The 25,987-nt window shown below is 41.8% G+C and overlaps 1 protein-coding gene across 1 annotated transcript in view; it reads right to left on the bottom strand.

Moving 5' to 3' along the window:
* Positions 1 to 25,987, bottom strand: part of HECW2 (HECT, C2 and WW domain containing E3 ubiquitin protein ligase 2) — a 253,750-nt gene that overhangs the window by 33,316 nt on the left and 194,447 nt on the right. Inside the window, 5 exon segments of the mRNA XM_030580447.1 lie at positions 5,561 to 5,670; positions 6,806 to 6,885; positions 15,937 to 16,040; positions 18,052 to 18,154; positions 22,523 to 22,657. Of these exon segments, the coding sequence (XP_030436307.1) occupies positions 5,561 to 5,670; positions 6,806 to 6,885; positions 15,937 to 16,040; positions 18,052 to 18,154; positions 22,523 to 22,657 (532 nt within the window).

Raw genomic sequence — 25,987 nt, 5'->3', positions numbered from 1 at the left:
TTAAGGAAAGTTTATCAGAAAGCTGTGTTTTTGTAGTCCTTCCCTCAGCCACTCAGCCTATCAGAACTAATAATCCATGCCCCATCCTCAGAAGCCAGGCAGAACATGTGTGTGTCCTGAAAGTCAAAAGACTGGACTCTGAGGGAGAACATTGCAGGAGATCTTCGGAGTTCCAGGAGACATGTGCAGAACATCTCTGGAAAATTAAACCATAGACATCAAATGAACCTCCTGTAGCTGTTCATATTTTAATGAGTATTCCAGGTGCTTCCTGCTGGACCTCTCTGTTGAATACTCTAAAATATGTAGCCATTTAAATATATACAGTCCATTAACTGATGTCCTCCCAATCATTTTTTTATTTGGAGGTTATTTTGAGGTGGTTGGAGGGAGGTACAATTATAGCTCACCAAAGAACGTGACAAACACATCCTTTCATCTGCATTGCGGTAACAGCCCCCAAAGGAAACTTTTGCTAAAAGATACATCACAGTAAATAAATAAAACTGGTAACATATTGCTTCATGGTTCAAAAATTACCAAGAAATTATTCTGTCAGCACATGACAAACTCTCACTGCAAATCAGCTGCAATTGCCAAGAAATTCCTGGGCAATTATAGCAATTACTTCCACTCTGTGAACCAAAAGTGTTAGGGGAGGGGAAGGACTACAAAAAACACAAATGATATGGGTAATCAGGCTGAAGTCTCAAACAGATTATAGTCTCCAAAAGAGATAGAGTAATTTCGTGACTATTTGTGTCCTTTAATGGAAGAGCACAGTAGCTGACGAGGCCTGTAACTGAGGTTACTGATCAAAACACTGATTTGATCCCTATTATAACTGTATCCTCTGCATTCAGAAATCTTCTTTTAATTTGACACCACCACATTTTAGGATACATGGATATTAATCAAGTCCTATAAAGTTAAACATCACATTCACAGCAAAGCCAGCAAGTTCAACCTAATTAGTGTCACTGCAAGAAATTCAAAAGGAATTAAAAAAGATCACCCCCTTGCTGTACAGAGCAGCTCATCTGGCAATACAAAACAGATAGAGCCCCAGTAGAAATGACGACCTGTTTCAAAGGTCTGTCTTTAAAAAGTCATAGGGCTTCATCCACAAAAACAAATGACTGATAGGCCCATTACATGTGTTTTCTATTTATCTTTTTGCGTTTGTTAGAACAGAGATTGCAACTGTAAGAAAAATTAATCTAAAATCTTCACATTTCAATATCTAGGTCTCAGTTCAGGAAAGCAATTAAGCATATATTTAGTGCTTTTCTGGACAGGGATGACAATAATTATGTGTTTCACCTTAAACAGGTGCTTTATATACTTTGCTGAATCCGGGCCTTCACCAGGGTGTTTTGGTGAAATGAGAACTGAGAGGCTAGAATCCCTTCTGATCATAGTTTGCAGCAGCAATAAGGTGCATGTATATGGATGTTCATTTTTTCTTGCTTCTTAACAAACAAGAAATAGTTTCTACACGAACAGTAGCTGCCACAAATGTAAGCAACAACAGTAACAGTAGCTGTGGATGTACATTTCACAGCTGTTCAGAATAGAGTAGTTATCAAAACAGTCATGAAAAACTCAGCGCAAACTGCTGTCTTGCCCTTCACAGGTGCATGGCATGGAGTAGAGTGAGAAAGAGGGATGTAGGAGCAGCCTCTATTTCGCTAGTGCCCTTTTGCCAAGCTGAATACTATACAGGTAAACGCTGATTATCGAGATTCTCAGGATACAGACAAAGCTTTGGATAAACAGAATACACATTTCATATGAAATACAAATAACATGTGGATAATTGGAATTTAACTGTACTGATGTAGATACAAATGTAGCCTGTCATTCTCCATAGCCCTAGGGTGGGAGTGACAAGTTAAAATGGGGGCATGACCAGACTTAAGTGTGCCTGCTAGTCACCAGCAGCAGCAGGCATTTTTGAGAGCATGCACCGCTCCTCTCTTTGGGAGGCAAGGGAGCAAGATACTCCCCATTGCACTCTTGAGGTGTTCTATCTTTGCGTATTCTGAGGAAGCCAAATGCCTCAAAGCACCTTCGCTCAGACACTACAGCTCCGTACCCTCACTCCCCAAAGCACGTCAAAGATTTCCAGTTTGATCACATCACTTTTTTTTTTGGGGGGGGGGGGAGGGGGGCAAAAAGCAGATTTTGTACATCCAGCTCTATCAGGGCAGATTAGGACCCATTAGCAGGTCTGTTGGAAAGTTAGGGGGCCTTATCCATCGCAAACCATTTAGGATTCCTAAATCCTCTTAGAAGATTTTATTAAAACAACAAAATCTGATGAGAAGGACCTCCTCAAGAGAATTTTACACCTATTATACCCCTCCTGCCAACCCAGTTCATGGACTGTGTGGAGAGATCCAGCACTTAAATTTGTGCCAGGGTTTGCCAGGGATGATCCCCAGCACCTCTGGGCTTGGCAGTTCATAGCCCCATCAACTCTGGCTCACCGCATCAGTTATGAAAGTGTAAAAAAAAAAAACAACAAAACCCTGCTTGAGCCCCGGCATCTCTTTCATTACAAATTAAAGACTGGAGAGTGGTAGCATTCGTTCTATGGCAACAAAATCCATATTAAGAGTGAAATGAATCACATTTCATGATGACCACCTGGAACCTTCAGACAGTGCACCATGCAACAGCCTGCCGGGTTAGCAAAACTTCTTGCAAGGAGAACTTTATGACCGTGCTCTGTGACCTGGACTGGCTTCTGACTGGGTTCCACATAAGTTCAAGGTATTGGTTTGAGCTACGAAAGGCAAATGCTTCAGACCCTTGCTGTTTTAGAGATCACCATTCTCCCAGCAGAACGCCACCACTGAGATAGGCTGAAGAGCTCAGGCTGACAGCGCCCTGCTGGAAGGGCAGTGGTGGCAGGATGTTTTCAGTAAAGAGCCCCCACCTTGGGTCCCACAGAACCCAGACTTTTGACTTTTAGGCACACACATGCTACCCTAGGCTTGTGAGAATGGGGCGTGGATTATTAGTTCTGTTGGGATGAGCGCAAGACTACAAAAACACAACATTCTGATCACTTTTCTTATGGGCTTGAATTTTCCAGGTGTGGTCTTGTCTCAGCCCACATTTTTCATCTTACTTATTTATCACTATTCCTTTCCAATAAAATAATGCCAACTATATCTGAAAACATCAAACTGCTGTATGTGGACCTCAGAGGAGAAAACAGGCTTTGCTTCATTTGAAATAATTTAGTCTGAATTAACTAAATTATTAATCACTATTTAAACATGCACAGATATTGTCACTAAGTTCTAAAGTGTACGTTTGCAGACAGATATATTTAGTGTGTGCACAGTCACCTAGCCAAGTGATGGCATCTTCAGTGGCATGATGCGGTTCTTCTAGGCCACCACCGAACCTAGTCAGCAGGCATTCATCGACAGTGTGCGTCATCGTCTGTGTTGTGCCGCAGCTGCATAGAGGGCTGTCACAAAAGCCCCAGCAATACTGGATGGCTGCACAGAGACCTTGCCCGTTTTGAACCTGTTCAACAGGGACGATTGGCAACGGGGCAGGTCAAAACCAGGCGGGCAGATTGTAGGGTTGGCGATGAGGGACTGACTGGGAATTATGACAGATCCATTCCTCTCACCAGAATGTTTCCACCCTAACATCCTGGCATGGCAGATGAGACCATAACGGGCGACGTGACGGCAAATGTGCAGCTGGTAGTTTCAAACGATCATTGTGCAGCAGCAGGCTTGAGTTGCACTATGCACACTCTTAAACACATGGTAAGTGACAGCAGTCTGACTTTGTATAACTGCTGTCACCCCCCCTTATTCCTCATCCCTCTAGGCCTTGGTGCCCCAGTGTGAACCCTTTCAAATCAGTTGGAAACAAGTTTTGCCAGTTTGAACACATATTTTTCTTATTGTCAAATCTCATTGTGAGCCCAAGACAAGTTTCCAGTTTGAGAGGTTCATGCCCCAGCACGCTAGTTTGCTAGAATCAGAAATGGGATTAGGCCTTAGTTCTGCTGCAGCAACAGAGCTCTGATCTCAAGAAAACTGGGATATAATTATGTGAAGCAAAATGTAAATTAATAATGACAGCAGCATTACAAAAATACTGTAATGAGATTATTATAGTATTGTGATGAAACTAATACTTTGGGGGATTACAACAGTTACTAGGCCACGGTGTCCTGTGTGCAGTAGAAGTAAAATTTTCAGAGGTGCTAAAATGACTTATGTACCTAATTCTCATTGCTAATCGATGGCACTTAGGTTTATAAGTGCCTAAGTCCCATTTTCAAAGGTGATTCAGGCACTTAAGAGCCTAAATCATGTGTTTTGAAAAGGTTATCCTTGTTAATAGCAGGCCTATGAAATGAGGCTGCCATACAACTATTGTATTTCAATTTGTTTGCAAAGAGAATCCCCAAACCCATTGAAAAAAAATTTACAGCAGTATTAAGTAAACTTCCCATGCCTTGCAAGAAAATAAGAAGCAGACCTATCAGAATAGTGTACTCTTATTTCCCCTTTAAGAACAAGAATACCACCAATGAATTTTTTTTAAATTTTCCTTTTCAAAAATATGTTTCCAACAATGTTTTTAAAGTAAATCTTAGCGCTCATGAAAGATACTATACTGACATCCCTACAGGCTGTTCTACAGAATGTGGACTGCATAGGCAGGGGCAGTGTAAGCTACAGCACACTTTCCAAGACCCTGACTGGAAAGATCATCTCTCAGGGTGACAGGGTATTTTAGTTTCTCATTTGTGTTGTGAAGTCAATGGGACTACTACATGCTTAAAGCTAAGCTTGGGCTTAAGTGCTTTGCTGGGTCAGGACCTCAATCTCTAACTACTCTGGTGAAAACGCTCACAAGAGTGCCAATTACCACCACTTTCAGTGGTGGTTTTGTGATGAGGAACCCTACTAGAACTGGACTGAGAACACCAACTTATTTCAAAAGGCCACCAGGACACTATAGTCTGTAAAGAATCCATCAAATAAACCTCTGCAATCAGATCAGCAGTGCTACGACTTCCAATAAATACAGTCATTTAGACATTATTTACAGACTAAAGAGCAATAATCATGGAAAATAAACTCCATACACATAGCTATATGTTCCTACTGCATATGAAAATAAGACTACACTCTTCAGGATTGGAGAGTAAATAATAATGTTGCATTTACATTATTTGTATACTTTTGTTGTGTAACTTCAACCTCTGCTGGACTACAGTGGATTCTCATTATCTCCCTGTCTAGGACCTCATCATCTGGAAAGACTTTCATGTTTTACAAAAAAAGGGCTCTTCTGAAAAACATCATGCAGAACTAAATCTGTCAGTATAATGAAGTAATTATAGAAAACGTTGTCCAACAGCCAAAAGAATTCCTTTTCTGCTTTTGTTCAGAGGGCAAATCCTGGTCTCGGTGAAGTCATGACAAACTCTTATTCCCTGGTCTTATTGGTCCACACTAAATATCTGAAATTGCTCTATAAAGATCCCACTGTAAACGTCAACAAAATTTACCTGGAGAGTTCTGAGGTGAGGATACTGGAGAACCTCTTGGGGACTGGCAATAACTGGGATGAAGTAAGGCATGTGGCGGCACATATGACATTATTTCTTCTTCGAACAAACTGGTAAAAAGGAGCAAAGAGGAGAAGACAGAAGATGTTTATCTGAGCCAAGGATATTTTCTACTTTCTAGCAATAGCTGTGGCCTTCAAAGCCAGCCTGGTTTTTAGAAAGTCACTCACCTATCTCCCATGTGCATGCTCAGAATGCAAAAAGAAGGGGTTTGTTGCCCTTCTTTCAATGTTATCTCCGTATAACAAGGGCTGGAATCTTGCAAGTGACTGTGAAGTCACAGTTTGTAGTGTTGTGTGTGACATCTCAATGTGATGATGTGTATTTGTTTTCAAAACTAAGGCCCATGTATTTAATGAACCCTTTAAAAGTTGCATTGCTGTATACTTCTGCTTACATATTTTCCCTGCCAACACACCATTAACATTCATGGCACTGTCCTGTACAAATATGTGTAATACTGTACATAAGAACAGAGACAAATACTCTGAACTTCTCCTGTAATCAATCATGTGTGAATTGGCTTAGTGAACTGACCAATATACACTTTAGTCTACTAGAAATAAATGCTTCATTTATTCTTACTAAACACGTCAGGCACAGAGAAAAATGTATCATACAGAGTTTTCACCAGGTTAGGCTTCAGTATGCCTCACCATTTTTCTGTGATTTTAAAATGTTTTCTAGGAAGTACAGTACTTGCAAATCACAGAGCTAAACAGAAAACATACTTGAAGGAGCACATAGCAGGGACTTTCAAACTGTACTGATCTATATAAATCTCTGTCCTTCTAACGACGACTATAACTGAACAATTTAGGGCAATCAGGACAAGCCCATTTATTCTTTTCCTTGCAAGAGATTCATATAGTAGCTTAGACTGTAACTGGGTTTAAATTCTACTTGCAGGATTGTACTCTTTTACCCCCTCCTTCCCGCAGGGATAATCACTTTTCTGCACCACTATGAAAAATGTGATCTCCCTGCTAATAATCGACATCTGGAATCTCAGCACTGGAAAATCAAGAGTCTGAATCCTCTGCTGTAGCTCCCCCAGCTGCAATTCTGAGAACTGAAGGGAAGACATTTAGGTCACCTAGTCAGTACACACAATACACAGAAAGGCATTTCACCAGCTGTTCACAGCATATTCCTAACCGTCCATTATGAAGCACTGCTACCTACCTTAGTAACATGACAAGGTCTGCATCACTGGATAGACGCACTAGTCCAGGTGTTCCCTCTGTCCGGATAAACTGGATCTTCTCCCTGTTTAAGCAAAGGAAGAGTTCCAAAACATCGTTTGCAAACAAGGAACCAATGTACACGAGGGCAACAAGAAAAAATGCTGGATATATCAGGTAGACCTCTGGGTTATGCCTCTGTATTTCAGACACCATTTTTCTCCCTGCCACATCATGTCCATGTGAGCAATAGAATCTTACAACCAAAAAAAGAAAAGCCAACCTAATTTGTTCAGAAGAATGATTCTCCTGTTGCCCTCATCTGTAAGATGCTCAGGCTGCTTCAGGTAACACAGCCATCCAACCAATAAAAATCAATCCCTCAAGTTAGTATCAGTTGTGGCCCTGAATTCAAAGCAGCAGACAGAGCCCTGTGGGAGGACATTGCTATTCTGAAAGCGAACTGCTTAAAGTAGTACTCTCTGACTCCGTTCCTCTCCCCTTCCCCTTTTAGTACAAATTCAAGCTGTATGTTACAGATCATCATGCTTTTTAAGGTAGGTTTTATGTACAACCCTGCACTTACAGATCTTCCAGAAAGGCCTTCTGCTGTGTGTATGCATGCATCTCTCTCTTTCTGCCAGCCTTCCCCTTGCCCCCCCAACCCCACACACTTCCCTCCCCCACCTCCCAATAATTCAAGTCAGTCACTATTCTGTGTTCTATGCATGCCCGTGATTTTTTGGCTGTACGCAGATTAAAATCCCCAGATGCATGGCTTTGAATAAAAACAACTATTGGGGGATGGGTGAGTGAAGTGTATGCGTTACTTAACTGCAACAGATTCAGGAGAACAAGACCTTAAACCAGCTTCAGAAATTACACCTCTCTATACCAGTGAAATCTGTTGCATTCTGAGGTAAGGGTTCACCACTGGCCTCTCCTGGAGACTGGGTGATTGAGTTCACACCAAGCTATTGATGGGATGTGCTGATTCTGCACATCCCCAGCAATCTTAGCTACGTGGCCACTTTTGGGGTTGTGGTGGCCTCCTATGGGCCCCTGGTGGGAGAGAAGCTATAGATCAAAGGAACTGGGGACCGTCAAACAAGACGAGAAAACAAGGGAAGAGATTTCACCAGGGAGATGGAGAGATCATCAACATAAAAGCTGAATTTGTTCAGAATCACCAAAAAGAAGAACTGAGCCAGGATGGAAGATGACAACAACTTGAACAGTAGTAAAAGGTTGGCAAGATGGACCTGAAAAGAAGAGAAGCTGTTGGAAGGAGAAGGGGAAAGGAGATTCTACGAATCTGTCAGAGGATGGCCACAGAAAGTCAAAAGGAGACAGCCAGATTTAAGTGAAGGCAAAGAAAACAGAGGGAGGCAGACAAGGGGGCTAAAAATAGCAGAGAGAGAGAGAATGAATGAATGAATGAATGAATGAATGAATGAACACAGCTGTTGAGAAGGAAAGGAAAAGAACAAAAGGATGGGAACAAAGTTAGGTGCATTAAATACGGAATGCAAGGAAAGGAGATGGGACTGAGGATGGGAGAACAAGAATAAGGGACCTAGGAACCTGTATAACATCTGAAGGTGATAAGGAGCAAGGCAGAGGAGAAAGAAAAGTAAACACATTTGGGAGCATAAGATTTATAAGGGCAGGGAGGAAAGGTGGGAGGAAATAGAAGGGAGGTGGTAGGAAAGAGAATGAAGTAGTGGTCACATGACCAGAAATGGGGAGGAAGAGAAGCAAAATTTGATAAAGGGATACGGTGAGGCAATCAGAGGGGAAGATGAGCAGGAGGTCAGACTAGATGATCATAACGATCTCTTCTGACCTTAAAGTCTATGAGTCTATGAGAACACTAGAGATGCAGAGAAGAGGAAACAAGATGAAGCCATAGCAGTAGCAGCACTAGAAGTCAGGTCAGAAATAAAAAAGGATGAAATCCTGGCCCTCCTGGGAATAGAAACTTTGCCTTTGACTTCAATGGGGCTGGGATGTCTGGGCGAGCGAGCGAGCAAGTGTGCATAGTTAAAAATAAAACAATTGCTGTACCTTCAGCAAGCAACAAAAAATCCCTCCAGGAACTATCACTTCCTCAGAAAAACAACAGTAAAAACTTTCCAGCAGTAAACCAGCACATTTCAGACACAAACAAATTAAAAGCCACAGACAAGAGAAGAAATTCAAACCACAAGAGCTGTTGCCTCCTACTACCGACACACACGGGTTGGCCCAAAACTCCTCCTCAAAAGCCCCAACTAAAGCAAAGACACCAGGGAAAATACATAAAACGCAGTTCAAGCTCTGCACGTCTACTAGGGAAACACCAGAGAAAGCCCAGTAATGGCCTGCCACCCCCATGAGAGTCAGAGACAGAGAGTCCAGCCAATCCAGAAATGAACTGCTATACAACTAGAAGTAATTTATAATCCCTGCTATGGAGATGTGAATGTCAATAACAATACGCTCAGTTATTTACATACTGTCCAACTGTGTGCACATGTATTAAAACAAAGGTAATCCAAGATCTGATTTATTTTTAAACTTCCATAAGAATTTAAACTCAACATGCACCTTTGATAATAGAACAAACAAATACAACAGAGTCCCAGGAGTGCATACTGGCCATACACACCACCATTAAGCATCACTGAAACCTGGTGGGATAATACACATGATTGGAATGTTGGTGTGGATGGGTATAGTTTCCTCAGGAAGGATAGACAGGGGGAAAAGGGAGGAGGTGTTGCCTTATATATTAAAAATGTATACACTTGGACGGAGGTGGAGATGGACATAGGAGACGGAAGTGTTGAGAGTCTCTGGGTTAGGATAAAAGGGGTAAAAAACAAGAGTGATGTCGTGCTAGGAGTCTACTACAGGCCACCTAACCAGGTGGAGGAGGTGGAGGAGGCTTTTTTTAAGCAACTAACAAAATCATCCAAAGCCCAAGATTTGGTGGTGATGGGGGACTTCAATTATCCAGATATATGTTGGGAAAATAACACCGCGGGGCACAGACTATCCAATAAGTTCCTGGACTGCATTGCAGACAACTTTTTATTTCAGAAGGTTAAAAAAGCTACTGGGGGGAAGCTGTTCTAGACTTGATTTTAACAGATAGGGAGGAACTCGTTGAGAATTTGAAAGTAGAAGGAAGCTTGGGTGAAAGTGATCATGAAATCATAGAGTTTGCAATTCTAAGGAAGGGTAGAAGGGAGTACAGCAAAATAGAGACAATGGATTTCAGGAAGGCAGATTTTGGTAAGCTCAGAGCTGATAGGTAAGGTCCCATGGGAATCAAGGCTGAGGGGAAAAACAGCTGAGGAGAGTTGGCAGTTTTTCAAAGGGACACTATTAAGGGCCCAAAAGCAAGCTATTCCGATGGGTAGGAAAGATAGAAAATGTGGCAAAAGACCACCTTGGCTTAACCACGAGATCTTGCGTGACCTACAAAATAAAAAGGAGTCACATAAAAAATGGAAACTAGGTCAGATTACAAAGGATGAATATAGGCAAACAACACAGGAATGCAGGGGCAAGATTAGAAAGGCAAAGGCACAAAATGAGCTCAAACTAGCTATGGGAATAAAGGGAAACAAGAAGATTTTTTATCAATACATTAGAAGCAAGAGGAAGACCAAGGACAGGGTAGGTCCACTGCTCAGTGAGGAGGGAGAAACAGTAACAGGAAACTTGGAAATGGCAGAGATGCTTAATGACTTCTTTGTTTCGGTCTTCACTGAGAAGTCTGAAGGAATGTCTAACATAGTGAATGCTTATGGGAAGGGAGTAGGTTTAGAAGATAAAATAAAAAAAGAGCAAGTTAAAAATCACTTAGAAAAGTTAGATGCCTGCAAGTCACCAGGGCCTGATGAAATGCATCCTAGAATACTCAAGGAGTTAATAGAGGAGGTATCTGAGCCTCTAGCCACTATCTTTGGAAAGTCATGGGAGACGAGAGAGATTCCAGAAGACTGGATAAGGGCAAATATAGTGCTCATCTATAAAAAGGGAAATAAAACAACCCAGGAAACAACAGACCAGTTAGTTTAACTTCTGTGCCAGGGAAGATAGTGGAGCAAGTAATTAAAGAAATCATCTGCAAACACTTGGAAGGTGGTAAGGTGATAGGTAATAGCCAGCATGGATTTGTAAAGAACAAATCGTGTCAAACCAATCTGATAGCTTTCTTTGATAGGATAACGAATCTTGTGGATAAGGGAGAAGCGGTGGATGTGGTATACCTAGACTTTAGTAAGGCATTTGTTACGGTCTCGCATGATATCCTTATCGATAAACTAGGCAAATACAATTTAGATGGGGCTAATGTAAGGTGGGGGCATAACTGGCTGGATAACTGTACTCAGAGGCCACGTCCACACTACAGAGTAAAATCAAAATTAATAAAATCGATTTTATAAAACAGGTTTTATAAAATTGATTTTACGCGTCCACACTAGGGCACATTACTTTGGTGGTGTGCGTCCATGGTCCCAGGCTACCATCGATTTCCGGAGCGGTGCACTCTGGGTAGCTCAGTAAAAGAATGGGACCAATAACTTCGATTTCCGTCCACACTAACCCTAAATCGATATAGTAATATCGATTTTAGGGTTACTCCTCTCGTTGAGCAGAAGTACAGAAATCGATTTTAAGACCCCTTAAAATCGATTTTAAGAGCCTTGTAGTGTGGACGGGTATAGCGTTAAATAGATTTATCGCTGTTTAAATCGATTTAATGCTGTAGTGTGGACCAGGCCAGAGACTAGTTATTAATGGCTCCCAATCCTGCTGGAAAGGTATAACAAATGGGGTTCCGTAGGGGTCTGTTTTGGGACCGGCTCTGTTCAATATCTTCATCAACGACTTAGATGTTGGCATAGAAAGTACGCTTATTAAGTTTGCAGATGATACCAAACTGGGAGGGATTGCAATTGCTTTGGAGGACAGGGTCAAAATTAAAAATGATCTGGACAAATTGGAGAAATGGTCTGAGGTAAACCGGATGAAGTTCAATAAAGACAAATGCAAAGTGCTCCACTTAGGAAGGAACAATCAGTTGCACACATACAGAATGGGAAGAGACTCCATAGGAAGGAGTATGGCAGAAAGAGATCTAGGGGTCATACTGGATCACAAGCTAAATATGAGTCAACAGTGTGATACTGTTGCAAAAAAAGCAAACGTGATTCTGGGATGCATTAACAGGTGTGTTGTAAACAAGACACAAGAAGTCATTCTTCCGCTCTACTCTGCACTGGTTAGGCCTCAAATGGAGTATTGTGTCCAGTTCTGGGCACCGCATTTCAAGAAAGATGGAGAAATTGGAGAGGGTCCAGAGAAGAGCAACAAGAATGATTAAAGGTCTGGAGAACATGACCTATGAAGGAAGGCTGAAGGAATTGTGTTTATTTAGTTTGGAAAAGAGAAGACTGAGAGGGGACATGATAGCAGTTTTCAGGTATCTAAAGGGTGTCATCAGGAGGAGGGAGAAAACTTGTTCACCTTAGCCTCTAATGATAGAACAAGAAGCAATGGGCTTAAACTGCAGCAAGGGAGATTTAGGTTGGACATTAGGAAAAAGTCCCAAATTGTCAGGGTAGTTAAACACTGGAACAAATTGCCTAAGGAGGCTGTCGAATCTCCATCTCTGGAGATATTTAAGAGTAGGTTAGATAAATGTCTATCAGGGATGGTCTAGACAGTATTTGGTCCTGCCATGAGGGCAGGGGACTGGACTCGATGACCTCTCGAGGTCCCTTCCAGTCCTAGAGTCTATGAATCTATGAATCACCCCCCATAGGCCTTAATTGGTAATTAGGCATGTGCCTAACTTTAAGTGACTTCAGTGGCACTACTCAGTGTCACGTGTTTCAAATTAGGCACATGCTCAAGTATTTTGCTGAATCGGAGCCTTAAAGAGCTAACTAGGAAAACGAGTAGCAGCACCTTCATAAAAAATAGGCAGTGATGTGATGGAAGTGTTAGTCCTATAAAAACGGGGTGAGATAGTTTTAAAGAATGTCGGAGTAGGGGCTAGGGAGAGAAGGAAGGCAGCTAATTCTTAACCAAGCATCATAACTCCAAGGAGCAAGAGAGCAAAGATCTGGCCATGCAGTGTACCCTCTCAAACCAACTACACTGAACAAAGCATCATGATCTTCTATTCAATAAAATCCTCCATCCCTCTGGTAAGGCAGGTAAGAGTCAGACACATTTCTTCAGTCCAGTTACTATAGGGATATCAGCAGGGACAAACTGTACCTAGTGAGTAATGGATTCTCTACTGGCATATACTAACACCTTTTCTACTCTTGGTCTGTAATTTTAAGCTGTAAACTAACTGATCTTGGCAAGGTCCCAGCTGCTAGCTTGCTCTGATGCTATGATCCAGGATCCAAGATTCTACAAGAAGCATAATCTGATAGCGTCAATAATCCTTTGAACATCTTCTGATTTGCAAACTGAGTAAAACAGGGCAGAAATTAAGGGGAAAATAGACATTGGGGCTGTTGCTGTTGGAGTAACTGAAGTCAAGAACCTCAGGGAAAAAACAGACATTGGTTTTATTTTATTACCTGATGGACTGGCTTGTTCACGTGTTTAACACAATTCAAATGAGACCAGCCTTCTGCATAATAATATGGGTACAAACAGAAAACATTTTGACAGGCTGAGATTTGCAGGGTTTTAATTTTCCTCCTCCTTCAATTTTCTGGAAAGTGTGAATTCTGTTGGTAATTGATTTCAGGGTTGTCAGCCAGGACTTATTCGAGGATAAATCAGTCATCGGTCTGCTTGTTAGGACACGAAGCTCAGGGAAACTGCAAACCAGGATAGCTGGCTGAGTTTTGAGAACTTGCAGGGCGTGCAGGAAGTAGGGTCACTAAGAGCATGTCTACATTACAAGAAGAGGTTTGAATGCTGCATGTGCAGACATATCTGAGCTAGCTTTGATCTAACTAGCTCGAATAACAACAAACATAAAGCTGCGGCAGCATAGGCAGCATCACGGGCCAGCCATCCAAGTGTTACTGCCAGTTACTTCAGCTACAGGTGCTGCAGTCACACCTCTAATTGCTGTGCACTCAACACCTATGTATCACTGCACAGAAAAGGAGGCAGATAGTAGTGTGAACTGTCGAGCCAGCACTACTGATCAGGCTGTTAGAACACGTGAGTCTCTGACTCTGGGAAGTGAGAGCACTGTAATTGGCAGCCAGAGTGTACGAGATTAAAATCTACATAACACCATAATGATAGATGTGCAGCAATGAACTAACACATTTTCAACAGTAGCGTGTCCAAGATAGTCCTGGAAACATACATTTGAACACCAGTTTCTAATTCCCATGTTAACACGAGTTAGTTTTACAGCTAAGCAACATACACTTGAATTACAAAATAGATATACCCCAAGGGTGAAATTCACTTCCTGTGAAAAGGTTCAGCATAAGACCTATACAAGACCAGCATTTTTATGAGGGATTTAAGTTCAGTCCTGCAATGTGCTAAACCCTTTGACTTCAGTCCAGCAGAGCACTTAACTACTGCTTAATTTACGCATGTCAGTAATCCAATGATATCAACAGGACTACTCCATGCTCTTAAAAATTAAGCACATGTTTAAGAAGGACTTAGTGGCTTTGTGCTGACCCTCTGCACAGGGGTGAATTTCACCCTGTATCAGTTATAGTCTACCTGTGCTATATAATATCGTAATCACCATATAATATTATAAGCATCTTTCATAACATACTATGTATCTCATGGGGCTGTGCAAGAACTATACTGATCTGTTCCTAAACCATCTGTGCAACTCTAAACATGCTAAATACATATTGCTGCTTGAAACTTATCCAAAAAAGCAGGGCCAACTCTAGGTTTAGGAAGAACCCTACAGTATACATCAAGAAAGATAAGCAGGGCCCCAACCATGCCTTTCTATCTGAATGCCTCACCCCCATGGACCCACATACTCAACAGTACCAATGGCCACATCTTGCCTGCCTGCCTGCCGGCGAGATTCTATGACTTCTGAGATATCCTATTCAGTAGCTCCAATCTTTTTCCCTCCTAGATACTCTGTCTTTGTAATGGAATGGGCAGGCTGGCAACATCCTCTTCCAGCTCCCGATTCCCCTTGCTCCATGCCCCAGCACCCTGAATTGTCCATCTAGTGCTCACTTTCCTCCCCTCCCTACCTGCCTAGCATGGGTTTGCTCATACCCATCCCTTTTTGGTTTCATTATTCTCTTCTTCCCTATTCCTCACTGAAATTATTATTCACACACACACACACACACACACACACGCGCTCTTTCCCACTTCCTTGGTTGCCCAAGGCTACATGTTACTGGCGATGGCAGAGTTCATTGGTGGCTCTGGAGCCAGGCCACATGCGCTAATGTGGTTAGGGAGTTAAGGGAGCAGAGATATGAGACCAATTTGTCAAGCTGCAGTTTAAGAACAGGGGGAGGAGTCAGGGTACCTTTTGAGGAGCTGTGGTTTGCACAGAAGTGCCCATGGCCACATTGCAGTGGGGATCAGGGGAATGAAGGAAGGAAGAAGGACAGATCCAGGTTCATGATTTTCACCTGCCCCTACTATTCCTTTTCTTTCCCCTGCATCCCTCCCCAGCATAGGAAAACTTGCCCTAACTTGGACACCAGCTGCAATGGCTGAAGAGCTGAGTAGAGAACCAATGAGAAGACATGGAAATGAGACTATCTATGGTCTTGCAGCTGAGAGGCTGGATGCATGCCTGCAAGATCCGGAAAGAGCGTAACTGCACATTGCAAAGGTCCAGGGCCACTATATAACAGCACATTGAAGGAAAGTTTCCTACAATTCTTTGAGTAATGCTTGTTTCTAACAAGCTGAAATTACAGAAGATTTGGGGGATTTTTTTGTGGGGGATCTGGGGGGGGAGACAGGGAAGGAGGAAGGAGAGAATTTAAGTTTATAAATGACCAATGGACAGCCAGCCAGCAAGCATGTGCTCTTTTATTTAAAACAAAAAATACTGCAAACTTGCCAGAAAAGAGAATACTAATTGATTGTCTGATCTGAATGGGACAGTCAGTTGACACTAAGCTGGAGAACAGAATCAACATCATTACCTGAGTGAATGATCCTGGTAAGATCTGGTTGACGCTCTTGTAGAATTTCAAAGATATTGGGCTGTCGCAGAAATGCGACAATCTTGTCATTGTAGGCTGTAAGTGGCAACCGAAACAGCTTACTGCAAACAGGTGCATTTGAAAAATAGCATCATATTTTTGTAACTTCCGAATAATTATGATAATAATGGAATATGTCTTTATACTCATAATTTTTTTCATTTACTACATTAATACAATCTTTTCATTACATTTTTAACCTAAAGGCTGGTGCTGGTTTTTGAATTTGGATATACCTGGCCAGCTTATTATGAATAAAATTTTAGATTAAACACTATCAGATGTTAATGTACCTCTTTTAAGAATTCAGAGTATTATAATATGTCATCACATACACCCTCAGCTCATGTAAACTAGGAACATATATCCGCATGAAAGAAGTGTAGAGGGCCTTATTTTCTATATTATTTTATTTCTTAGACTTACGGGACAAGGTGAAAACATAAGCTCACTGCTTAATAGTAAATTACACGTGCTTCTTATTGGCTGCACATTAATGTGCGGGTATTTTGTTTTGCTTTCTCCTCTCTCTGCCTCCTCTATCCTGAAAAATAATTATTTGTTTTACTCATATTAAGGATCTGATATAGTCTCACAAAAGTTATATCTTCACACATAAGGCTGAAAATCTAGGCTTCCATACAGCCTTAACTCATGTCACTTTGCCTAGGTATTGTCATTGTGTACCATAAGGGTTTAGAATTACAAGTGTATTGGCCAGCTTTTTCTGCCTTATGGTGAATTTCCTTATTTTGCTTTCAAGAGAGACTCAAAGCTTCATAGATTTCATTCCTCTTCATTTTTTGCAACAGACTGAGAAAGGAATAAAATTATTAATAACAAATTCATAAGAACACTATCAATGTTGGTATGGCAATATCTTCACATAGTTTTAACTGGCAAGAAATATTCTACTATTATCATATGCTTTTATAACTCCCCTGTTCTGTCACAGGGAACGACTTCCTTCCTTCCCATACCCATGATTATGATGTGTTGCATTACAACATAGTGCATCATTTTCTCTTCCTGCTCTTCAGCATGTATTTGAACACACATGGTTTACGCAGCTTCACACGTTCTGATGACAACAGCAATCCTACTGCTGGACAGATTGGCACACACACTTGTATTGTGCCATACAGGAGTAAAAATGCAGTCACTAGTGAAACTTCTAAGAAAGTCTGACAATATTACTGTCAAAAGTAATGAAAGCTATTGAAATTGGTTGGCAGGACCATCTCTTCATTTATGTATTTATTTTTACTGTTTATTTCTATCAAAGAAAAGATTACTTAAATGTTTTATATTTACTCATGTCTCTAAAGTGGTTCAGGTCTATGAAGTGAGGGCCCACTCAAAGCGTTTGTGTCCGTTCCACTGTCAATTATTAAACAGCAATTAAAAGCATCTTTGTTCAAAACTCACCAAATGCTGAACCTGAAAAATAGGCAGTGTCCATAGCAAGTGAAAGAAGTTTAAATTTGTGGTGATTGTCAGTAACCATACCACTGAACAAAGATCAAGCAGATTAATCAGTCATGATTTTTTGCACAATGCCTGTTAATTCAGTGCACTAAATTATTTTTCTTAGTGGTGCTGATGTCAAAAGGCTTGTGGTGTGTGCGTGTGTAACTGAGAACAAAATGCAGGCTATTGACCAATTCAGAGGTGACTCACACCTCACAGAAGCCCTCTGAAATAAAAGTCTAATATTTTTATTGAAATTAATGGGACGACATAGGGTCTAGGTCAATACAGAGTCTGGCCCTCTATTTGTAACTCTTCTAGTTAATTAGAAAGTTAATTAGAAAATTTAATGCAAAAACCCTTTGCATTAACTAGCAAACATTTTGCTATTAATAAATTGGTCATGCCTGGAAGTTTTTCACTATTATGCACACAATTGAAATTCCATGATAGGGACTGATAGTGGATAGAGTTAGTCATAACATACAGTAAAAGCAAAAATAAGAAAAACCCACACTGACATGCACAGTTAAATCAAAGTACACTTCCCTCAAGAGAACTCCAAGTCCTGACATACCCACTGGAACCATGTCCTGGTACTGAGTCCTGCTGACTGTATTAAACGTGCTGGACGGTCTTGGTAGAACTGGTGGTCCTGAATGCCGGGAATCCTCTCCTACCTAAAAGTACAGTAGTAATTATGGTCAGCAGCAAGCAAAAAAAACAAAACAAAACCAATTAACCTTCATCATGATCTAGCAGACTGGAAACATTCTCATGTTGACTTAGAAAAGCACTAGAATCCCGCTCACACTCTTTCAGCTGTGTGGGTTCTGCAGGGTACACATGAGTAAAAGCACTAAAATAAAGCTTATTTGGTATCACCAAGACAGCAGATAGGACTCTGAACTCACAGAAGGAGCAAGAAGGTGTTATTGAACAGAATTATTTTTCACAGAAAGCGATACTTTAAAGCGACTCCTAGTAGTCACTATAATGTCAGAGCAATTTCTTCCATTTTCTGGGCTTTTGTGGGCTTGATCTTGTTGCATTACCATTCTTTTTTGCTTTTAATTATAATTACTACTACATCATTTGCTCAAGCTCCTTTTCATCCCAGTGAGCCGTTATGTGTACTGCTGAACCCTTCCCACACAGATACTGCATCTGACTGTATTCCCAAGGCCTCATTCCCTAAGACCAAACAATATCAGTGCTGCATTACAGTGCTGTGTCTAGCCTCTAGAACCATAAAGTACTAAAAGCCCTGAGATTTCTCCCAACATTTTTGTGGTTTCTGAATAGTACTCTCTCTATGAGAAAAGGAAAGACCTTTTCATTTGTAGATACTGAATTGCTGGAAAGAGTGAAGCTCCAGCTCAGTGTTCTAGTTCCTCTTCTGATGAAAAGAATTTCCTTAAAATATGTTTTTGTTTTAGAGGTTCTCAATCTAAAACAAGATCGGATGTTAAAAATCAACACTTTTGGATAGACAAGACAAAAGAAATATTCTGAGGATTTTTTTCCATTAGGCATTAATTTTCCTTCAACAAGGGTAGTTTACTTAGATGTGAGATTAGATCCTTGATGTAGTGGTTTTTAAGAAGACAAGATACTTGTAAGAGCTCTTGATATTGCCTGTGATCCTCAAGTGGGGATGGAATAATGTGTTGAAGATGGAATAATGTGGGAAGATTGAATAATTGCCTTATTTGGAAAGGAGGGAGGAGGAGAGAGCCCCATTGGGACCATCGGATCCATCACAATCTCTCCTCCCTCATACTCTAACAGATCCAATTAGTGTCAGTTAGGAGAAGGTAGGTAAGATTCTTGGATGGATCTTCTGTGTAATGTAAGGATCCCTAGGACCCAATTATGCCAGCATGAAGGATCAGCTGGTATGGGGCAACACCCCAGGGTATTGGGTACCAGTCCTCTGAATGGGGTGGAACACAGATCTGCCAGAGCTTCTCTCAGGACTAGACTCTCTATGTGAAGGTGATGGTTTGTCTGGAGCCTCCAACTCTGCCGATGAGAAGGCAGGTTCCTGTTCAACCACTGGAGCCATCGGTACCTGTAACAAGCAATCTGGCTCTTGTAGGTAACAGGGGATCAACTTCAAGTCTTTGATGTAGTTTCTTCCTCCACTGTGATGCTGTTGCTGAATCAGGTCAGGCCCAAAAGGAGAGGAGATTGAAGATGGAGAGTGTGAAGATATTCTCCAGGGAGAGTAGGCCTTGCACCATCCCAGAGGTGGGGCATATTGGTGGATGGGACTGATGGATCCGGCAGCTCCCTGGTTATAGTGGACATTGAGTACATCTGGAGATGGGCCAGTATTGGTGCAGAGTTTAGTCTGGAGTTCTTAGACTGCACCAGTGGGTGCCCAATCCTTGGTTTATGCATCAGAACCAAGGTCGGTACCAGAAAAAGACGTGCGTCTGATGAAGTGAGTATTCACCTACGAAAGCTTATGCTCCAATATTTTGTTAGTCTATAAGGTGCCACAGGACTCTGTCACGTTTCACCAAAAAAATACTTACTCCTTCACTCATGTTGAGGAGAATTAAGTAGACCTAAGTCCTTAGTATTTGCACTTGAAGACTCACCCAATTTGGACAGAATTGGGGAGAGATCTTTTCTTCTAGGAGCAGCATTTGAAGAGGATCTGTCCTAATGCTTCTGAGAGTGCCCTATGCTCTCATGAGACTCCAGGAAGGGACTCTTTGGTCTTCGCAGTTGTTGCCTGAGCTCGTGCCCGGTTAGTTTGCTGTACAGGGAGGTCTACCCAGGCCAGATCTAAATGAGGTCGCATGATCTTCTCCAGGAGATGCTTTCTTACCTATGCTTTCAATCCTCACAGGTTTGGGGAGGGAATGAGTGACAGATGCTGCACTAAGCAGAGATGGTGTTCGTTGTTCACTGAGAAGAAACAGGGGCAGATGATACAATTCTTAAACTCTGGAAGTCTGAGCATCTTCCTTGTATGTGGGGAAAAAGTTCCCCAATGCCAATGCTACTAAAAACCATCAACACTAAAATGCGGAGAACTACTCACAATATATATTTTACAGATTAGATGAAGAAGCTGTGGTAGCTGTAGACACAGAAGGGAAGGAACTGGAGAGGTTTTGATCTGCACTGCCACTTACACCCTTGGTTCAGAGCACAAGGAAAGTGACTGTGCAGGTGCTTGCTAGAAATCTTCAATTTCAGAAGCACAGTGGGCACATGTACCCACATATGAAAACACATAGGGATCAGCATTCGAAGAAAAACAAGGCCAATATAGGGTAATCAAGAAAACCTAGCTTTAAGGGCATCAGGATAGAATCGTGCCAATAAAAAAGTCAAAGCTCAAAATATTTTTCTAAAAGCAAATTCTCTCTAAAATACTGCATAAATTAAACAATGATGTGTAGTGCTATAAATATTGTATTAGTACTACTTTGAGGTGACCTGCATAGCCACTGGGTTAGCCACTTTTGAGAAATGCCCAACCTGGAGCTAATAAAACATTGTATCACCAAATATTTTGTATTCTGTCTATAACAGGTACTGTATAAAGACCCATCCTGCAAGATGCTTAGACCCTAAAAGGGGTTGTAGTTGGGCACTATATACCAAAGACTAGGTTAAAAAAACATTGCAAAAATCAAGTACCCCAAAATTAGAAAAATGCTAAAATTAACGTTCATACAACTTTAATTCAGTCCCCTTATGCATATACATTATAACAGCGTCTTGCCAACATGACAGAGAAAGTCTGTGGCAAAGTCAAGATCAGATGATCTGCTCTCAGGAGTCCAAGTCCAGTGCTCTAGGCATAAGTGAAAAACGTAACTTCTTGCAATTCTTTGCCTTATTCCTGCTCCATTTTGTGCACTGAACAAATCAGGGGAGAACAAACAGTTTGTGATAATGTAATTACAGACTGTATCATACTATCAGAGATTGTATCAGAGTGTGGCAGGCAGAAAGCTGTCCTAAAGAGGGAGCACAGGTCCCGTCCCCCCACCCCACCCCCGCAGGGGAATTCTCAGGTCGTTCTCAGCCATCCCCGAGTAAGGTATGTCGGGGTGGGAAGCAGGGAAAATGCACTCTAGGAGTAAGGAAGCATTCCAGCAGATCCTCATCTGCCACAATTGCTACTCATAGACAGCATAAATTAGAGCAGCCCTTTAGCTCCTCTAAATTATGCTGAGTGCAGTGTTGGTCCCTGACCAGATCTAAATGAGGGGAGTGGAAAGATAGCTTAGAACCACCTTCCCCACCCCCTTCCTTAACTGCAGTGATGGTAAACTCAGTACAGTCAAGGAATGAGCCTACAGTATTTGCATATGAATATAAACATAAAAATATCTTATAGTCAGGACATAATTGACTCAAAGCCTTCTAGTGAAAACAATACAGTTCAAGAGTTTTGTAATCAGAACCCAATTACAAAACTTCTTTATATTATAGATAAGGGGTTTTAAGCATTTCTACTTAGAATCCATGTTCTAAAAAGGTTATTATTACTAGTGTGATGTCATATGGACCATAAAATTTAACTATCTGACATTCTATTAATGGTAAGAAGAATTTTTACCTTTCTTGGTCTATAGTACCATAGCATATATAGGAAAACAGTATAATATTTAGGTGTGCATGCACACAAACTTGTTTTTCTAAATTAAATCATCTACTTGCTTTGATACTTCCCTAGTCAGTGTAAATTGCTGTGGTAAAAAACAGTAAAAAAAAAAACAGGCTACTGTTGTTTGGTGAAGAAATCTGTATTCAAGAGCCCTCCTGTGGTTTGATGGAGTTACTGCTATTTAAAATCCTATCAGATTATTAGCATAATCAAATCAGACCTTTCCTTGTACAATAAAGACCATCATTGGCTTTTCAAAAGGTAAGAACATATTTTGATTGCAGGTGGATATCACACTGGCGGAACCATTAAACTATTGACAAAATAATGTTTGAATGGAATGATGTGAAAACTGGATGATCCTGAAATCCTTGTTAGCTAAGTAACAAGAGGAGCAGTTCAGGCTTACCTCACCAGCACTGTGGCTGCGCTGTCTGGTTAAGTGCTGTCGATGCACTAATGCACTAGTGGGCCTGCTACTCTGCAAGGGAAGCCGTGGGTCAATGAATGTGGTGGTGCGCGAATTGTGGTCAACAAAAAAAGCCTAGAAAAGGAAACAAGATTTCAGAGTTAATACTCATTGTAACTTAGGAAGGTCCTAACTACACCTTCCTGCAGTAAGTAAACTGGCGGGAGAGAAAGTGTGAGAGAGTTAAAACACAGGAGGATCTGGGTTCCAGTCCCTGCTTTGAGACTTTAGGAAATTACATCAGTGTGCCTCAGTTTCCCCTTATGTAAAACAATGATAATGTGTGTCTGTCTCACAGGAGATTTATGAGACTTAATTCATTAATGTTTATACATCATTTTGAGATTCTCAGACAGACCACAACATAAAAATACCAAGACAAATCATGATTGTTCTTCTAGAAAAGTGGACTTCAATGTCTAACAGAAGTTATGTCAACGTATTTACCACTTAATTTCATCTGTATGCATCTAAAAGGAGGTCACTTAGTGGCAACAACACTGTACTTTAACAAGCTATTTATCATTTCATTATAAATATAGATGGGGTGTGTACATATGTCAAGCATATGATTATGTTCTAGGACACAACGTGATTATAGGTTAAAGGCATGTTCACCATCCTTCTGCTAGAGCTATTCTAGGTAGGCCAACTTAAAGAGTCGACCAGGGATACAGAGAAGATGATGCCAAAAATATAAAAGAATTCAAGGCAGGCCCAATGGTTTCCTGGGATAAGAAGAAATGACAAGCATTGACTGGTTAGCCATTTGCTGAGACAAGGCCATGTGATCATGGATCCTAAACCCCAAAAGCCTCAAGCTGCAATACAATTAGAGCAAAAAAACCTCTCAATTCCGAGATATTTAAACTTGTTCCAGTTTTAGTGTCACACCTGGAAAACATTTCCTTGCCATGCTCATGGGAATTTTCAGACACTGTGAAAGAGACACGTGGCACAACAGGGGGAGAAGGATATCTAGACTAAGCATCCACCCCAGTGATCCCAAGGCAGGTATATCAGCTCCCAAGGGACGCAGTCTCTCCTGTCTGTTCAATGTCACTTCTTGACCAGGAGCATGAGTAGCTGCCTTGTACTTCTGACAGACTGCCTGTGCTCGTGCTTCAGGCCCTGCTACTGCACCTGGGCACAATCCCACTCCAGCCTGCTCTGCTCTAGCTCATGCCCCTGCTCCAGCCTGCATCTGCTCCTGCCCAGCTGCCTGCCCTGCAATTCTGACAGGCTTCTCCTCAGCTGGGAGTTTTGGCTGTTGAGCAGAAAAATGGTTACTTATCTTCTCGTAAGTGTTGTTCTGTGAGATGTGTTGCACATGTCCATTCTATTGTGCACCTGGGTGTGGAGGAGATTTCATGCACCAGTGCCGGAAAGTTTTCCCTAGCAGTACATGTAAGGGTAACCTGGCTTCCTTCTGCCTGGATCTGAAGATATAAAGGGTGGAACCCACTCCCCCACCTCTCCTTCACTTCCTTTGCATGAGAACCACATGATAGACTTTGATGTGCTGGCGAAGGAAGATAGGTCACAGAATGGATACATGCAACATCTTGAAAAGCAACAGTTACAAGAAGGTAAGTAACAGTTTTTCACTTTTCAGGTGATTACATATGTCCATTCAAGTGGAGGTGACTCCCAAGCTGTTTTCAATGGAGATGGGGCTCAGAGTCTCATCTGAAGAGGGACTGTTGGAATGCTTCCCCAACATTTATGTCACTCCTTGAGGCAGTTATAATCTTATAATACACCTCTACCCCAATATAACGCTGTCCTCAGGAGCCAAAAAAATCTTACCATGATATAGGTGAAACCGTGTTATATTGAACTTGCTTTGATCCATAGGAGTGCGCAGCCCCACACCCCAGAGCACTGCTTTACTGCATTATATCCAAATTCGTCTTATATCGGGTCACGTTATATCAGGATAGAGGCGTATCTAGCAAAGGTACATACACCTCACTACTCTATAAATGTCAACAATAGGATCAGTTCCCACAAAGCCAGTAGATGCCAAATGTGCTCTAGTAGAATGCATTGAGTTTTCAGGATGTGTCAGAAGTTTGGCATTATAGCACACAAAAATGCAGCTGGTAATCCATTTAGAAAGTCTGTCTCATCACGGGAAAATTAACTAAAATACATATAAATGTATGGAGATATCCTATCTCCTAGAATTGGAAGGGACCTTGAAAGGTCATCAAGTCCAGCCCCCTGCCTTTACTAGCAGGACCAAGTACTGATTTTGCCCCAGATCCCCAAGTGGCCCCCTCAAGGATCAGGCTCACAACTCTGGGTTTAGTAGGCCAATGCTCAAACCACTGAGCTATCCCTCCCCCCAATGACCTCCCATTCTCTCTGCATAGAGAAACAAGAGTTGACAAGAACCTGAAGGAGATAAAAAGACAGACCTCTGCACACATCCAGAGTATGCAGCTCTTGTTCATTTTTCTAAATGTGTGGCTTTGGAAAAAAGACCAGTAAGTATATTGGCTGATAGGGGAGGTGATGGCTACTAAGAAGAGTACTTTAGCCAAAAGATGTAACACTGAACAAGAGACTAAGGCAGGAGTCCACAACACAGTGCCTGTGGGTGCCATGGCGCCCGCCAGGGCATTTAAGTGTGCCCGCTTACTGGCCGGCGGACAAGCATCCGGTGAAATGGTGCTGACAAGCTGCCTCATCCAGAGGCATCATCGCCGAAATGCCACTGATTTTTGGCGGTATTTTGGTGGCTACGCCTCTGGATGATGCTGCTTGTCTGCAGCATTTCAGTGGCGATGCCTATTGATGTAGCCATTTGTCGGTGGAATTTCAGTGGATGCTCGTCCACCGCCATCGTCCTCTGTGGCTCTCGTCTTGCGCCAGCCAGACAAAAAAGATTGGGGACCACTGGACTAAGGACTCGAATGGAAGCCCCATAAGAGCCTAAAGAATTCAAGTCCTAAGGCAGGGCCAAATCCCAAATAAGTGGGCAAAGTCTATTCAATCATTTCAGTAATCTGGTTGCTATGGGATTAGTGAATGTAGTCCTTTCAGCAATACGAGAGTGACATGCAGCAATTGCAGCCAGATGCACTTTGATCAAGATGACTGCCCGATCTGACTCTTAGAGAGACAAAGTGGGTGAGCTAATATCTTTTATTAGACCAATTAGAGATGTAAATATTGTTTTAAAAGTTAACCGTTTAAATTATTAAAATATGTGGTTTAAACGGTTAAGCAAGTGGGGCCAATCCTGCCAGCCAGCGTGGCTGGGACTGGGGCTCATCCACTGGCATGGCTAGGGCCTTTCTGGCCGGGTGACGCTGTCGTGCCAGGTGGTGTGGCTGGGGCCACTCGAGCCAGGCGGTGCAGATCCGGGCCGGGCGGCGCAGCTGGCCTGCTCCAGAC

Source organism: Gopherus evgoodei, chromosome 11 (assembly GCF_007399415.2).
Source record: "Gopherus evgoodei ecotype Sinaloan lineage chromosome 11, rGopEvg1_v1.p, whole genome shotgun sequence".
Classification (NCBI taxonomy): domain Eukaryota; kingdom Metazoa; phylum Chordata; order Testudines; family Testudinidae; genus Gopherus; species Gopherus evgoodei.
Note: the sequence above shows the minus strand (reverse complement) of the source record. Positions and strands in the feature narration are given on the sequence as shown.